Here is a 15,366-nt window from a genome sequence, read left to right as displayed (position 1 = left end):
AATTCCTTTGGTCATGAATGTATTAGAAGACTTGAATATGAAAAGCTCATCACCTAATAAATATTGTTAGTCTTTAAGGTGCTACAGGACTTTTGTTGTTTTTTGAAGATACAGATTAACACGACTACATTTCTGAGATGATGAAAAACTTGGTTATGAGTTATCTCAAAACATGATGATCTCATTGCCCGCAGTTCTAACGTAACTTTGTGAACAATCCTCACAGGAACTAGTGGTGAAGACTCTTATAGTAGCAGAACCACACGTCCTTCATGCTTATCGTATGTGCAGACCAGGCCAAGCTCCAGGAAGTGACAGTGTCTGCTTTGAAGTCCTGGGATTTGATATTCTGCTGGACAGAAAACTGAAACCATGGCTACTGGAGGTAAAGCGCTGTGTCAGAATGTAAAGCATGCCAAGTATTGTGAAGCCTTGCCTATGCTTTCATGCGGGCACTTTCAAGGAAAATCCAAGCATGGTAGGGAGAGGTACCGCTGATTAAATAGATAGCACTCATCCTTCTAAAAATATGTGTACACTGCATGCTTCTTTCAGCCACAAATATACATAAGTAGTCCCCTTATCATGAGATAAGCCCAGATGAGTAGAGTGAATACAGTACCAGCTCTAAAGCTTTCTATGCACCCAAACTGTGCCTTTCCATCGACTTTGGTGTCTTTAGCAGTATAATAGCAGGACAGCAGGGAAAGAACGCTCAGGCTCAGCCTATCCCTCACTGGCTTCCACTGCCAGAGCCTTTCATTGGCGCTTTGGAGTTACACACTGGTGCATGGACACAGCTTGCTTTTTTTGTAGCATGCAGAGACATGTAACCAACATGCTGCCATATTACTCAACTGGTGCTCTTGAATGAGCCTGAAATTGGGAAGTTTGGGGTAAGGGAACAGTAGTGTTTTGTTCTGGGTGTTGTATTTCAGGTAGCTTAGTGGCTTGAGCACTGGCTTGCTAAACCCAGGGTTGTGAACTCAATCCTTGAGGGGGCTGTTTCGGGATCTGGGGCAAATACGTTTAAAAAAAATCTGTCAGGGATGGTGATTGGTCCTGCCCTTAGGGGAGAGCAGTGGACTCAATGACCTCTGAAGGTCCCTTCCAGCTCTATAAGATAGGAGGTCTTGGCCACTTTAAAGTTCACATACAACTTTTGTGAGAGGTTGTAACTCTGGCTTCCTTGTACACTGTCAGCCTGAGACCACCCTCATTGAAATGGAGGATTGTTTTCCTCTGTGAGGAGTCCACAGGGTTCTGTGCAACTACTCCGTGTGAATAAAGGTGGCAGAATCAGCTCCTCTAAATTAATTGCATTTTGTCCAGGTAGATGCAGTTAGATGTCTCTGGCCAATTAAGTACAAATATTTGGTAAGTCTTAAGGGTGTCCAGAACAGCCCTCCCTAGCTGGAAGGATGATGACTGTAAATGAGTTCAGGGGTTTGGTGGCAGAGGGGAAGATACTGCTTCCATAAGGTGATGTGCAGAACGTCTTCAAGCTTCATCTCCACAATAAGAGAAGATTGACATGTCTCCGCATTTTAAACAGTGGTAGTTATGGAGGAGGAGACCTATGGATTCCTTTGGTAAGGTTTGTTTTCCATTTCTAGCTTAGAAACTAGCTTTTTATTTTGTGAAAACACTGTGACCTTTTCTGAGTTAAGATAGGGTGCAAGTCTGTCACTTTTAACATGGTATAACACCATGAATCCATTATTTTGTAGATGGCATTTACAGCTTTTGGACTTTGATCCTGTTGGGTGTAAGCACATGTTAACTTGAAGCATGAGAGTAAGAACATAAGAACATAAGTAATCCCATCGACTTCAGCAGAGCTCTTCAAGGACCTACCACTAAGCCCTTATTTAAGTGTTTTGCTGGATCATTCCCTAATGCTTGGCAAAATGTAGGATCAAGCCATTTAGGCCGTGTCTACACTAGCCCAAATCTTCGAAATGGCCATTTCAAAGATTACTATAATGAGGTGCTGAAATACATATTCAGTGCCTCATTAGCATGCCGGCAGCTGCGGCTCTTTGAAATTGCCACGTCTCGTTGCCGCGTGGCTCATCCAGACAAGGCTCTTTTTCAAAAGGATCCCGAGAACTTTGAAATCTCCTCATTCTTCATCGCGTGTCCCTGTGGGTGCTCCACAATAGGTGTCAGGCTCGCCCGGCGCTGCAGATTGGAATTCTTCCAGCAGTTTCTCCTGGATCGCGCATGCGCCGGCACGCGCCGCTCCCTTGCGCGTCCCCGGCCACGTGCGCGATCCGGTCCCCGCCAGTTCCTTCTCAACCGCCATCAGCTGCAGACGGAATCCACTCAGGCTACGGCCAGAGTCAGATTAGCTAGAGTTTTTACGTGTAAATTGTTGTTCTTTTTTCTTTCAAAAAAAAATATATATAATAAAAAGAGAGAGAGGAGCGGAGAAGACGCGTGGACGTGTAGGCCAGTAGGCCTCCCGCCGCTGCAGGCCGTTGTCCGCGACGGGTAAACAGGCATGAATTAAGTGCTAAGTGCCCGATTAACAGCAAAAAGACTCACCGCGATGTCCTCTTCAGGCTTTAAAAAGTGTGAGTCCTGCTGCGAAGCTATGCCGGCCTCCGATGGGCATAGCAAATGCATTCGGTGCCTGGGGGAATCACACGTTACCCAGAAGTGTTCCCACTGTGCTAAGCTCACGGCCAGGGCCAGGAAAGACAGAGAAATGCGGCTGAAAATGCTCCTGTTTGATAAGGCTCTCCAGCCCGACTTGCCTGAGAGGCCTCAACCAGAGGGGCCCTCAGGGCTCCACAAAAGGGAGGCGGCTTCCCTCACCCCCTCGGTGCAGAAACAGAGGAAGCTCTCCCCAGCTCGATCCCTGCCGGCAGTTTCAGCGAGCAGGACGGACGGAGCACACAGCCCCCAGCCGCATACCCAAACAAGCGGCAGCGCAGCAGTGCATGTGGCAGAGGCTGAGCCTCCGATTACCAAGCAGCCAGCACGTGCAGCAGCTAGGGCGGCGGCCAGGCAAGCGCCGGAACCAGCGGCATTGCCACAGGCGGCACCGACCCCTGCGGCGCCAGCGGTGCAGGGCCAACAGGCACGGAGCCTGCAGGCACCGGAGAACGTTATCCACGCGGCACCGCAGCTGAGCGGGCCGAGCGCGGCGCTGACAGCGGGGCTGAGATCCCTGGCACGGGAGGGGGCGGTGCCAGCCCCGCAGGGGAGGGGGAAGGCAAGAGCGAAAACCCGGCACCGCAGCCCTTCTCCGGACAGGGCTGCAATGCTGCTATCAACAAGCCCTCCCCTTATGCTGCACACGCCACGCAGAAGATGTGGGTCTCCACCGGCCTATCCAGAGCCTCCTTCTCCGTTCCTCCAACCTACATCACCATGGCTTGGGCCACCTTCACCCTTTCTGGGATTGGATCCCCTGGAGTACTCCCACAAACCAGCTTCACCGTTATCTGTATCGTCGCGGAGATCTCGCTCTCCCAGACATCGGGGGTACGCACCCCGAGAGTGGTCCAGGTCTCCATCCCCAGACCCGTGCCCGTGCTGCCATGGTCGTTCTTATCATGCTGGACACAGACACCCCAGGCCGACACCTAGGGGCAGGTCCCCCCTGGCCGTCCAATACCCCCGTGGACACTCCCAGCCGGGGACGGAAACACAGCTATCTCAAGGGAAGTTAATTTTAGAACCCTGAGACTTTCCTTCGCAACCCTCCAGCGAGCGGGTGTACCATCGGCTGCAGGAACCTGAGAGTTCGAGGGAGGTTTACCCTAGTGGTTCCTCCTCGTCCTCCCCTGACGAGGCCACGGCCCCCAGGGATGTCGCTCCCCCAGATGACCTCAAACAGTTTCAGGAGCTGTTTAAAAGGGTGGCTTTTATGCAAGGCATCCAAACGGCAGAAGTGCAGGAGAAACATCACAAACTCCTAAAAAATTTGAGACCCCCGGCTTCATCCAAAATCGCTATCCCGCTCGACGAAGCCATTATGGAGTCCGCCACTACCATATGGCAGACCCCGGCCTCTGCTCCGCCTATGAACAAGAGAGCGGATAAGAAGTACTTCGTCCCGGCGAAGGGCATGGAGTTCCTTTTTAGTCACCCACAACCAAACTCATCGGTGGTAGAATCGTCTCAGCAGAGATCAAAGACTTCTCAGTACAAATCGGGGGGTTCAGACAAAGATGCCAAGAAGCTAGAGCTGTTTGGCAGGAAGGTATATTCCTCTTCCACCCTGCTATTGAGAATGGCAAACTATGCAGCACATCTAGCGAACCATAATTTTGATAATTACTCCAGGCTTACTTCTCTCATGGATTCGCTTCCAGAAGATAAGAAGCCGGTGCTAAAGGCAATTGTGCAAGAGGGCTACGCGGCTTCGAGAACGGGAGTCCAGATCGCCCTGGACGTGGCGGACATGGCGGCACGCTCAACGGCTACAGCAGTGGTCATGCGTAGAGAATCCTGGCTCCAGACATCGGGTATCCCGAGGGATCTGCAGGCGAAGATTGTGGATCTTCCCTTTGACACGCAGAAGTTGTTTGCAGACTCCACCAACTTGGTCTTCCACTCCAGTAAGGACTCCAGAGTTACACTTAGAACTCTGGGTATTTATATCCCTCCATATAGGAAGAAAAAGTATTACCCTCAGCAAAGACGATACCCCTACCAACCACAGCGTGCTCAGTACCAACGGGGCTACGACCAAGGGCTACGTCAACAGCAGCAACAGTACAGAACTCCCAGGCGACGTTCTCAACAAAGCCGTGTATCCTCGGGGCAGGCCCAAAGGCAACAAGTTTGACGGGCATGTCGAGGGCTGCACTATCACTACCATTACGCAATGCCATTCCCAGTTCATGTTCCATCATCTCCTCCGACCGTTTCACTCCCAATGGCAAAAGATCACCGCAGACAAATGGGTACTGGAGATCATAGCCACAGGTTACGTGATCACCTTCCAGTCACTCCCACCGCCGAAACCTCCTCCCAGGCCCCTCCTCAGGGATGCTTCCCACGAGGCGAGACTCAAACAGGAGGTGGACCATCTTATGTTCATAGGGGCGGTGGAAAGAGGGCCGGAGCAATTCCGGGGGAAATACTTTTATTCACGGTACTTCCTCACAGAGAAGAAAACAGGAGGCTGGAGGCCCATCGTAGATCTTCAGGGTCTCAACCGGTACTTACGCAAACAACGTTTTCGGATGATCACAGTCGCCTCCATACTCAGGGCACTGGACGATGGAGATTGGTTTGCAGCCCTCAACTTACAAGATGCTTACTTTCATATAACGATCCAGCCGGCGCACAGGCGCTTCCTCCGTTTTATGGTAGGCAAGGAGCATTTCCGGTACAAGGTTCTCCCGTTTGGCCTCTCCTCGGCCCCCAGAGTCTTTACCAAAACCCTGGCAGTGGTGTCAGCCTACCTGCACAGACGGGGTATTTATATTCCCATACCTGGACGACTGCCTATTGAAAGGGGCCTCGAAGGTAGAGGTCCTACGCATGATACGCGTAATAGCAGACACGTTTTCTTCGCTGGGCCTAGTCATCAACCTCGCGAAGTCAAAGGCCGACCCTACACAAGACATAGAGTTTATAGGGACACGTATAAACTCTATTACAGCAAGGGTGTATCTACCCGACGCCCGCTTTCGCGCCATTAGTTCGCTGGTGCAAGTCATTACATACAGCCCCACGGTGCCGGTCTTAATGTGCCTGCAGCTTCTGGGCCACATGGCGGCAGCGACGTTTGTGGTGCAGAATGCCAGATTGCACATGCGCAGCCTACAACATTGGCTGGTGAGTGTCTACAAACCGGCATCCCGCACTGTCCGCAGGGTGGTATCGCCCATGACAGAGGTGCGCAGATCCCTGGCATGGTGGGTAAACCCCAAGAACCTGCTAACAGGGGTACCCTTTCACCAACCACAAATCTCTATTTTTCTTACTACCGACGCTTCCCACATGGGATGGGGAGCACACATCGGCAACAAGGTGACGCAAGGACTATGGTCCCCTGTGGAACAGTCACTGCACATAAATATACTGGAGCTCAAAGCAGTGTTCAACGCCTGCAAACATTTTCGAGACCACATACAAGGCAAAGTAGTCGGGATCAATACAGACAATACCTCCACTATGTTTTATATAAATCGACAAGGAGGAGCCCGATCCCATGCCCTATGTGCGGAAGCAGTTCGGCTGTGGAACTGGTGCATCGCCAACAAGATAACGTTGAAAGCCTCGTATTTGCCGGGAGCTCGCAACGTGAAAGCAGACCAGCTGAGCAGGCGCTTCGCACTCACACACGAATGGCAGATCCACTCCGATCTGCTACGACCGATCTTTCACACATGGGGGTTTCCCCAGATCGACCTGTTTGCCAGTCAGCACAACAAGAAGTGCCCCCAGTACTGCTCCAGGGCAGGATTGGGGCGGGGGTCCCTGGGGGACGCATTCACGATTTCATGGAAGGGCCCCCTACTTTATGCGTTTCCCCCCACAGTGCTCATCCACAAGGTATTGCAGAAAGCCAGAAGGGAGAGAGCCCGCATGATTCTAGTAGTCCCAACGTGGGATCGACAGCAATGGTTCCCCTTGCTTCTGCGCATGTCGGACCGCCCACCGCTCCCCCTTCCGGTGGCGCCGGAGCTACTCACGCAGGTTGAGGGGTCCATAGTGCACCCACACCCTCAAGGTCTGCGCCTACAAGCATGGCTAATCCATGGCTCAGCTCCCTAGAAAGCACATGTATGGAAGGAGTACAACAAGTCCTGGAAAGTAGCTGAAGGACCTCCACCAGGAAGACCTACAAGCAGAAATGGACTCGATTCACTGCCTGGTGTTCCGCCAAGCAGTTAGCTCCCCTTGACGTTCCTATACCTGTAATACTAGAATACTTATTGGACCTCAAGAGGGGCGGGCTTTCCCTATCCTCGCTAAAAGTCCACCTCGCCGCTATATCTGCTTTTCGGCATGCAGAGGAGGGGCCCACGGTATTTGCCCATCCTATTGTTACCAGGTTCCTGAAGGGGCTGGTAAACCTGTACCCCCCTCGGAGACCGCTTCCACCATCGTGGAATTTGGACTTGGTGCTCAGCACGGTAACGGGCCCACCATTTGAACTCTTAGCCACAGTTCCCGTACATCTGCTTATGATAAAAACAACATTCCTCCTTGCAATTACGTCAGCTCGCAGGGTGAGTGAGCTCACAGCAGTTATGGCAACGCTGCCCTGCACAGTATTCTCAAAGGAGGCGGTAACCTTATGGCTGCACCCAGCCTTTGTTCCGAAAGTTTCTTCAGAGTTCCACCTTAACGAACCAATAGTTTTACCCTCATTTTACCCGAAGCCTCACAGCTCCGGCAAGGAGGCACGCCTACATCTCCTGGACGTGAGGAGGGCATTGGCCTTCTACACAGACAGAACTAAGTCCTTCCAGAAAACGGACAGACTTCTAGTCTCTCTCGCTCCCCGGTCAAAAGGAGAGGGTCTCTCTTCACAGAGAATCTCAAAGCACATTGTGTCCTGTATAAAAATGTGCTACGAGCTTCGAAAGACTCCTTTGCTGGCCCCGCCTAGGGCTCACTCCACCAGGGCGGTGGCGGCATCAACAGCCTTCTTCAAGGGCATCGCGTTAAAAGACATCTGTAGAGCGGCGACCTGGTCATCTTGTGACACCTTCGGCAAACATTATGCATTACATCGGGTATACCAAGAGGACACCCGTCTGTCGACAGCAGTCCTTTCGGGGGCAAGCTGCACATAAACCGATTACCCACCTCCTTACTTGGGTTACTGCTGGGTAGTCACCTATTGTGGAGCACCCACGGGGACACTCGATGAAGAAAGAGAAGTTACTCACCGTAGTAACGATGGTTCTTCGAGATGTGTCCCCGTGGGTGCTCCACCACCCGCCCATCCTCCCCGCTTCGGATCTCTGTTTAGTGTTTTTCAGGAGCATCCGAGGCGGTTGGTCAAGGAACTGGTGGGGACCGGATCGCGCACGTGGCTGGGGACGTGCAAGGGAGCGGCGTGCGCCGGCGCATGCGCGATCCAGGAGATACTGCTGGAAGAATTCCGATCTGCGGCGCCGGGCGAGCCCGACACCTATTGTGGAGCACCCACAGGGACACATCTCGAAGAACCATCGTTACTACGGTGAGTAACTTCTCTTTCCTATCTGCTGATTCCTTAGCTCTCTTGATAGGAATAAGGGGATTTCGAATTTCCCGGGGTTCTTTCGAAAAGGAGCCCTGTTTGGATGAGCTGCGTGGCAGCTAGCTGTGGCAATTTTGAAGCGCCGCAGCCGCCAGCATGCTAATAAGGCGCTGAATATGTATTTCAGCACCTCATTAGTAATCTTCGAGATGGCCATTTGCATGGCCATTTTGAAGATTTGGGCTAGTGTAGACGTAGCCTTAATGAATGAACCTCTTCCACAAGATATGGCCTTAGCTTGTCAGTTCAGAAAAGAAAATGGCACCACCAGATGCAGCAGGGACTTTTTTTTAATTTTGACTTGTAATGGTCTGTTCTGTATAGGTTGGACCTCCCACGTTTGGCACCTTGGAGACCTGACTAGTCCTGAAGAAGGGGATTTGCTGGATCAGGGGAGGTCCCCAGCCCTCTTCTGTGCCAATTGTGGCCCTGGCTGACCTCCCCTATGTTCAGCCCCATCCTTGATGCTGCCTGCTGCAGCCCACTGCTGCCAGCCCTCCCTCTCGTCCCACTGTTGCTGCCACCGGCCATGGCCTCTGACCCTGACCACGGACCCACTGCTGAGGGCCATGGGTCTGGCCCTTCTGCCACAGGCTCTAGCCTTGGCAGCAGGTGCACTGCTGCAGGCTCAGGCCCCGGCTGCAGACCCACTGCTAAGGGCTGCAGCTCCAGCCCCACTGAAGCCCCGTGGCAGCTCCAGAGTAGCCATCCTTGCCTGCTGTCAAGTGCAAGTAAACGTGAAGATGAGGATTCTGGAATATGCCACCCATAATAGTTGTAAAACTAGAGTCAGATTGTGCCTCGATTCTCTCTGTGTGTGCATATGGGGTAGTATTAGTCAACTGCTGTGGTGCTCTGATTGCTGGAGCAGTATACTATATGGGTGGGGGAGTCATATATGCTTTATTTTCATATTTAGTTGAGTTCTTTCATATTTTACTAGAGGTAAGAGACATAATTAATCTTAAATGTTGTTTGCCAGGCATATTGAACTAATTTAGTGTAGATTCATGCTTTGCAGTAGGTACAAACATTATACCTCACATTCTCACCTCTTTGACAAACACTCACGCTGCCTTTTTGGATGTTTGCCTGCAGTACTCTCAGTTCAACATCTACTAACGTCTTTATCCTTCTATAATAATTTCCCATCATTTCCCTCCTGCCAAGAACTCCTTACAAGGAAAGGGGCTCTGTTTAGCAATGGTAGCAAGCACAAGCATCACAAGTCCAGGATATTTCCCAGTGCTTTGGGAGTGCTGCCAAGATGGCATTGTGATGATGAATGCAGCCTCTGCATGGTTCCTTAGCTCATGCAGCTTCTTTTACAAAGGCAGATGCATATGTTATTACAATAAAGCCATTGTGATTGTTTCTCTCGGGAAGATGTCTATCTCTGCATACCCCTGCTCCTAAGACTGCTGGTCTTAACTGGACTCAACATTTGAAGACCCCTCAGCTCTCCTCTCCTCTGACATCAAGCATAAGTTATGCGGGAAGCAGAGAGAAGGAGATTGTCTTTGTGGTGGGGGACCAGTGGTGTTACCAGGAAAGAAACATTAACCCACATTCAGGGAATAAGGGGGCAGATACGGAGTCTTGGCTCTGAGAGGGCTCCCATGTTGCTAGTCCCCAGACACACTGGCTCTCCCTTTTGGAGAGGATACGGGTCCTGTGGTACTGATGTACCTCTGCCTTCCAAAGGGTTCCCAGGCCTGCCAGAGGGATCCAGCTTAGCAGGAGGAATTGAGGTTCTTGGGGCTGTGATTCTTCTTACAACTTGAATTTGAACATCCGACTCTGCATGTTTTAACAGTCAGTCCTGCAAAATTAGCTTTGATTATTCTTCATACTTGCTCATCTTGAAAGAGGTGCCCTAAAACATAGATTTAAATTATATAGTTAATTACTGTGCATGCTTATAAAACCCAAACCCAGATCTGTGGTTGCTGAGTGATTTCTGGCTTGCATAAACATACTACAGTAAACTCTTTCATATCTGGCATTCTATCATGCGGACCTCTCAAGTAACCAGCATTTTAACCATAAGTAAATTTTAGTTACATTTTCCATAAGTACAGTATAGTGAAATAACTACAACAAAATACAATATAAATTGACAGTATACAATACTCCTGTTGTTGGTAAATAAAGTACTTGGCATACATTTTCGTTTGTTTCTTGATATTAGATCTTGTTATTCTTTAGTGTTATACATTACTAGGTATACCTCTCTATTATCCAGAATATCTGAATATCTGGCAACCTCCCGGTCCTGGAGCTGCCAGTTATGAAAGAGTTTAATCTAGCCGTCACTGAAATAGCACTCTAACAAAAATTGTAGCTGCATTAGTATCATGAACAGCAGCATGGGCTATCTGCCCCACAAATGTCCCATCTGGTCCAGGTGAGTTTCTACTGGGGCAGCTTGCCCTTGCTACTGCTCACTGCTGCCGTGCTATGCCACTATTTTTAGTGTGGTTGCTCAGTGAGAATTCCCACAAGTATGTCTGTACAAGCTAGGGAATCACAGCCCCACATCTAAGCTTAGATGTAGTTTCAGTTGTAATTGTTATCCATTCACTTCATGCTGTGCTTTCGTTTTGAGAGTAGGCAACATACTGATATTCATATAACTCCAACTCTCTGAAACAGTCCACTTCAGAGAGCAAGTATGTTGTACATGAGAATATCCTGCTGTCTTAACAATGCATACTGAGCAGAGGGCTGTTTCTGGCTTTGTCCTAATCCTGAGGGACTATGAACCAAAACAGAGCCAGTCTGAGGTTTACTAATGCTCTTTTAAAGAAAATGGAGAACTCAATCCACAACAAGGGAGACGTCAACATTCCTTATGTGTCCCAACAGGTAGAAAATATATTTTATAAAAGAAATAGAAAGTTCAGCCATGCTTTTAAATCAAATTGTTGGAAGACTATATGAATGAAAAAGAGGACAGTAAGTACTCCTGGAAATTCCAGATGGATTGCAGTAATTTCTGTGATTGTTTTGAAGTGGAACAAGGCATTTTTCTTTCAGTGATTGCACATGTCCATTCCATCTCAGATATGTTAATGCCCAGTGCACCAGAGTCTGAGACTTCTCCCTGAGAGATGCTCCTATTTGGGGCTGTACTTCAAGAATCTCGTGTTGCCACATAAAGGTGTAAATAGTATAAGCTCCCCTGTCCGAACCTCAGTTCCTTCTTACCACCCCGATGAGTGGTCTGAGCACATTATGGTACAGCAAGTTTCTCTCTTTACAGGAAAACTGTCTTCTTTTCTGTAAAGAGATAAGTTTAGTATTTGTTAGCATCAGATTCACATACGCTTTGTTTGTTTGGTTGGTTTTTTGGATGGGATACTAACACCTGGCACTGGGATGAACTTGTCTCTGGGTTTTAAGTCATGCTCTGGCTTTGGAAAATCAGTGCCTGTCAGCTACCCTTATTCTGCCTTCAGGAAGTGCCTCAGGGAGGGCAACATTCCAGACTCCTCTCAGATTTCCAGGGACTTCAAACCCTGGACAGAAAAGGGACAGAACCCTTTAGAGACTGCCTCATGGTCGGGGTGCCACATTGCATGCATCTTCTCAACCTTTCCTTTCAGGGCAGGCCTGGCATACTTTGGCATTGGAGAGGTGTGACCTGGATCTTGCTTTTGAATGTTGGCACTGATTCCCTTCTGTGGGCCAAGAAAGAAGTACCACAGATCAAATAATTTATGGAAGAAGCTGAATCTTTGGCTCTGCTCAAAGGTAAAGGTCCTGGGTGCTGTCCACAAGTAAACCACAAGGAGAGCATCCTTCAGGAAGAGACGTTCCCTGGTACTGACTTGTCATCAAGGGTCATCTACTGTGTCACTCATGCCTGGCCTGGTGAGAGTGATGTCGGCTGTGGTGACAACTCTTTTAGTGCAACTGAACCACCAAGAAAAATCCCTCAGTACCAGTAATGCTGGAGGCCAATGGTGCAGCACAGGAGCTAGTCTACCTCTCTGAGGCCAAATCTACACAACAGCCCTATTTTGAAATAAGATATTAAAATAAGATATAGGTATAGCCTTATGGTCAACAAGACAAGCTTGGAGTATCCCGAGGCTAATGCTTGGACTTATCTCAGAGATAAGATCATCCCGTGGTACTGGGAGAAGAGCTAGGTCTTCACTGTGTCAAGTGCTTTCTTGCTGGTGCAGTGCAGGCGTAAACTCAGCCTGCTGATCCTGGTGCCACCATCTCCAGAGAGATGCCATTGACCTTTGGCACTGTGTCACAGCATCAGCATAGTCAGGCAACTCAGGGTCCATCTCAGAGTCTAAGGTTGGTATATATGTGAATCGCTCTCAGAACAAACGTCAACACCATCCATCCAATTGAGGGAATTCTGTTGCTGGCACACAGCCGGTTTCCAGAGGCAGGGGTGCAGTTGTGATTGGGGTCCAATGCCATTATCATGGCTTGGATGGAACCCCTGGGGTGTGCGTCTTCCTCCCAGATCCTCACCCTTTTCTCAGCATCTGGACTGAATTACTTATGTGTCACCTGAGGGGGAGTGAAGATATGTATGGAACCAAGCAAATGTTTCTAGGTTCCAGCAACCTAGGCTCCATTGGCTGTAAGGCATCAGGGTTCTCTGCAGCCTGCAGAGCTTCTGCTCATGTAGGGTCTCTCCCAGGACTGCTGCCCTGGAGAGCTTTTGCCTATTTCAGGCTCCCTAGGTGAGTCCTTTGTGCTCAGGAGCTTTCCTTTAACTGAGCTTACAAGACTTTTAGACCTATTAGACCAAGGTGTTTGTTACTTAACTAGCAGCCTTGTGGCTACTTAAGCTGTTCATTATCCCCAGCAGGGCTTGGGTTGGCTCCATTCCCTTCAGTATAATCTGTCACTGGCAGGCTGTGCACTGACTCCCTCAAAGGGACATACATGCCTGAGACACTGTGCAGTCATCTGAAGAAATAAAAATGCTTGCTAACCAGTTGTTACCTGTTGTGTTGCACATGTCCATGCTGTGACCCAGCCTCCTTCCCTTCTATGTCAAAGTCTATGAGGTAAGAGGGAACTGAGGCAGATCTTGTGGCCCTGCCGTCTGCACCATTGTGTGGTAAGAGAAAGTGGCTGAGGGAGGATGTGCTGCCCTGATGGGTACCACTAATGAAAAAATCTCCAGCTATAACACAGTGGGCACACATACATGAAGTGCATTGGATAAGTGCAACACATCTTGAAGAAGAAGTTACAGAGGAGGTAATTACCTTTTTATACATTGTGTTTCTTGCTTGGTCTTTGGATAGGCGAATAGCTGAATGGTGGGTGTTAAATTTAACTCATACTATTTATTAACGTAACTTCATTTCAAATAATGAACAAAGCATGTAGTTCTCTTCCAAAAAGTGGCTGAAGTGGCAAAGTGAGGATCCAAGTTTTATGTGCCTCAATGGTTTCCATATGCAGTGTGCTGAATTCACCGGGATAGAAGTTTTTGTTTTTTATTGTGAGCCTTGACAACCAATCTTTGGGATAGATGTCCTGGTTCTTGAAGACCCTTTGTCTCAGGCAGGTGAAAGCAGAGCTTGCATAGCTCAGACAATGCTGGATTTTTGCATCAATGTAGAATTTAGTGGAAAGATAACTTCAAGGTATGGGAAATGCTCCACATTTTCCTTCAAATCTCAGTTGATGTCAATAGATGGTATGTGAGATTGTTCTGTTGGTGAGGGTTGGTTGAGCAACTTGGTCTTTTTGAGGTTCAGTGTGAGGCCAGGATTCTTGCATGCTTCAGTGAAGGTGCTGAAGATGGGCTGAAGGGCTAAAACTCCTTGTATACCAGACAGTGATTATTCCAGTGCTACTGCATGCGTGTGAAACCTGGACGACATACAAGCATCATTTGAAGGCTCTTGAACAATATCATTAGTGCTGCTTCAGGAGAATCCTAAATATCTCTTGGGAGGAGATAGGCACATGACCACTAGCATCCTGGAAGAGTTGAACGTGACCAGCATTGAAGGCATTATCATTCCTGAACAACTTCTTTGGACTGGTCACATGGCTAGGATGTCTGATCAGCACCTCCCAGAACAGATTCTGTTTTTGGAGTTGAAGGAAGTATGGAGAGGTGTTGGGGGCCAGAGGAAGCGATATAAGGACATGTTGAAGACACATGTGAAAAAGTGCAGCATTGGTGTCCACACTTTGGCAAGCATTGCCCATGTGGAGTGTGAGGTAATCCATGAGTGGTCCTTCCGTAGTGCACAGGAGGACAGGCAGGGAAGAGGAAAAGAGCAGCAAAAAATGCCTCATGCCCCTCCCAACAGCTACCAATACCTGTCCCTTCTGTGATAAGACCTGTAGCTTCAGAATTGGGCTCATCAGCCATCAATGGACTCACAAATAGGAGGGTGACACGAAGACATCCTACTTGTTATCAATTGATTGCCAAGAGACCCTTTTCAGGAGTCAGATATGTTTTGCATACCACCAAATTAGACCACTCTTAAAAGCTACTTACTTACAAAAATATGCAAAAATATCACAGAAGACCACTACTCTAAACTTGATGACTTTCTACCATCTTATTATCAAATAAATAAATTGGAATAGAAATACTGTACTTACATTTCAGCACAAGGCATTTGAAGCAGTAGAAACAAGTATTGTCTGAATGAGCTTTTAGATTGTACTGACTTTACTAGTGGTTTTTTTTATTTAGCCTGTTGTAAAATATCTAGCATATCTATCTAAAATATTTGCCTGCCTGAGACAAAGGATCTTCAAGAGTTGAAGTAGCCCATGGAAGACGTCAGTGTACCCCATGTTGTAAAACACTAGCCTGGAGGATGGGTTATAGCGAGACAAAGCACACCTTAAGGCTGGCTTGACCTAACCCTAACTGTGCCAAATATAGACAAAAGACAGTCACTTGGTACAATCGAGCTAACTGCCTAAAATCCAAATTTCTCTCTTAGTGTAGGTGCAGCCTAAGTACCCTGCACTTGTGCTAATACTGACATAAGGAGCCTTTCCTCATTACTTTCCAGTTTCTCTCACAAAGATTTTGCAGCTCTGTTGCTGTTAGGCAGTTCAAACATTTAGAATTAATTGAACAATTCTGTTAAAGATGTAGCAGAAGGAATAGAATCCATCTG

The 15,366-nt window shown here is 48.5% G+C and overlaps 1 protein-coding gene across 10 annotated transcripts in view; it reads left to right on the top strand.

Moving 5' to 3' along the window:
* The window catches only part of TTLL7 (tubulin tyrosine ligase like 7), a 103,864-nt gene that overhangs the window by 39,613 nt on the left and 48,885 nt on the right, over positions 1-15,366 (top strand). For all 10 annotated transcript variants that reach the window (XM_075003207.1, XM_075003208.1, XM_075003204.1 and 7 more), the window contains one exon: positions 227-385. In XM_075003207.1, the coding sequence (XP_074859308.1) occupies positions 227-385 (159 nt within the window). The remainder of the gene's footprint in view (positions 1-226; positions 386-15,366) is intronic.

Source organism: Carettochelys insculpta, chromosome 9 (genome assembly GCF_033958435.1).
Source record: "Carettochelys insculpta isolate YL-2023 chromosome 9, ASM3395843v1, whole genome shotgun sequence".
Taxonomy (NCBI): domain Eukaryota; kingdom Metazoa; phylum Chordata; order Testudines; family Carettochelyidae; genus Carettochelys; species Carettochelys insculpta.
Note: the sequence above shows the minus strand (reverse complement) of the source record. Positions and strands in the feature narration are given on the sequence as shown.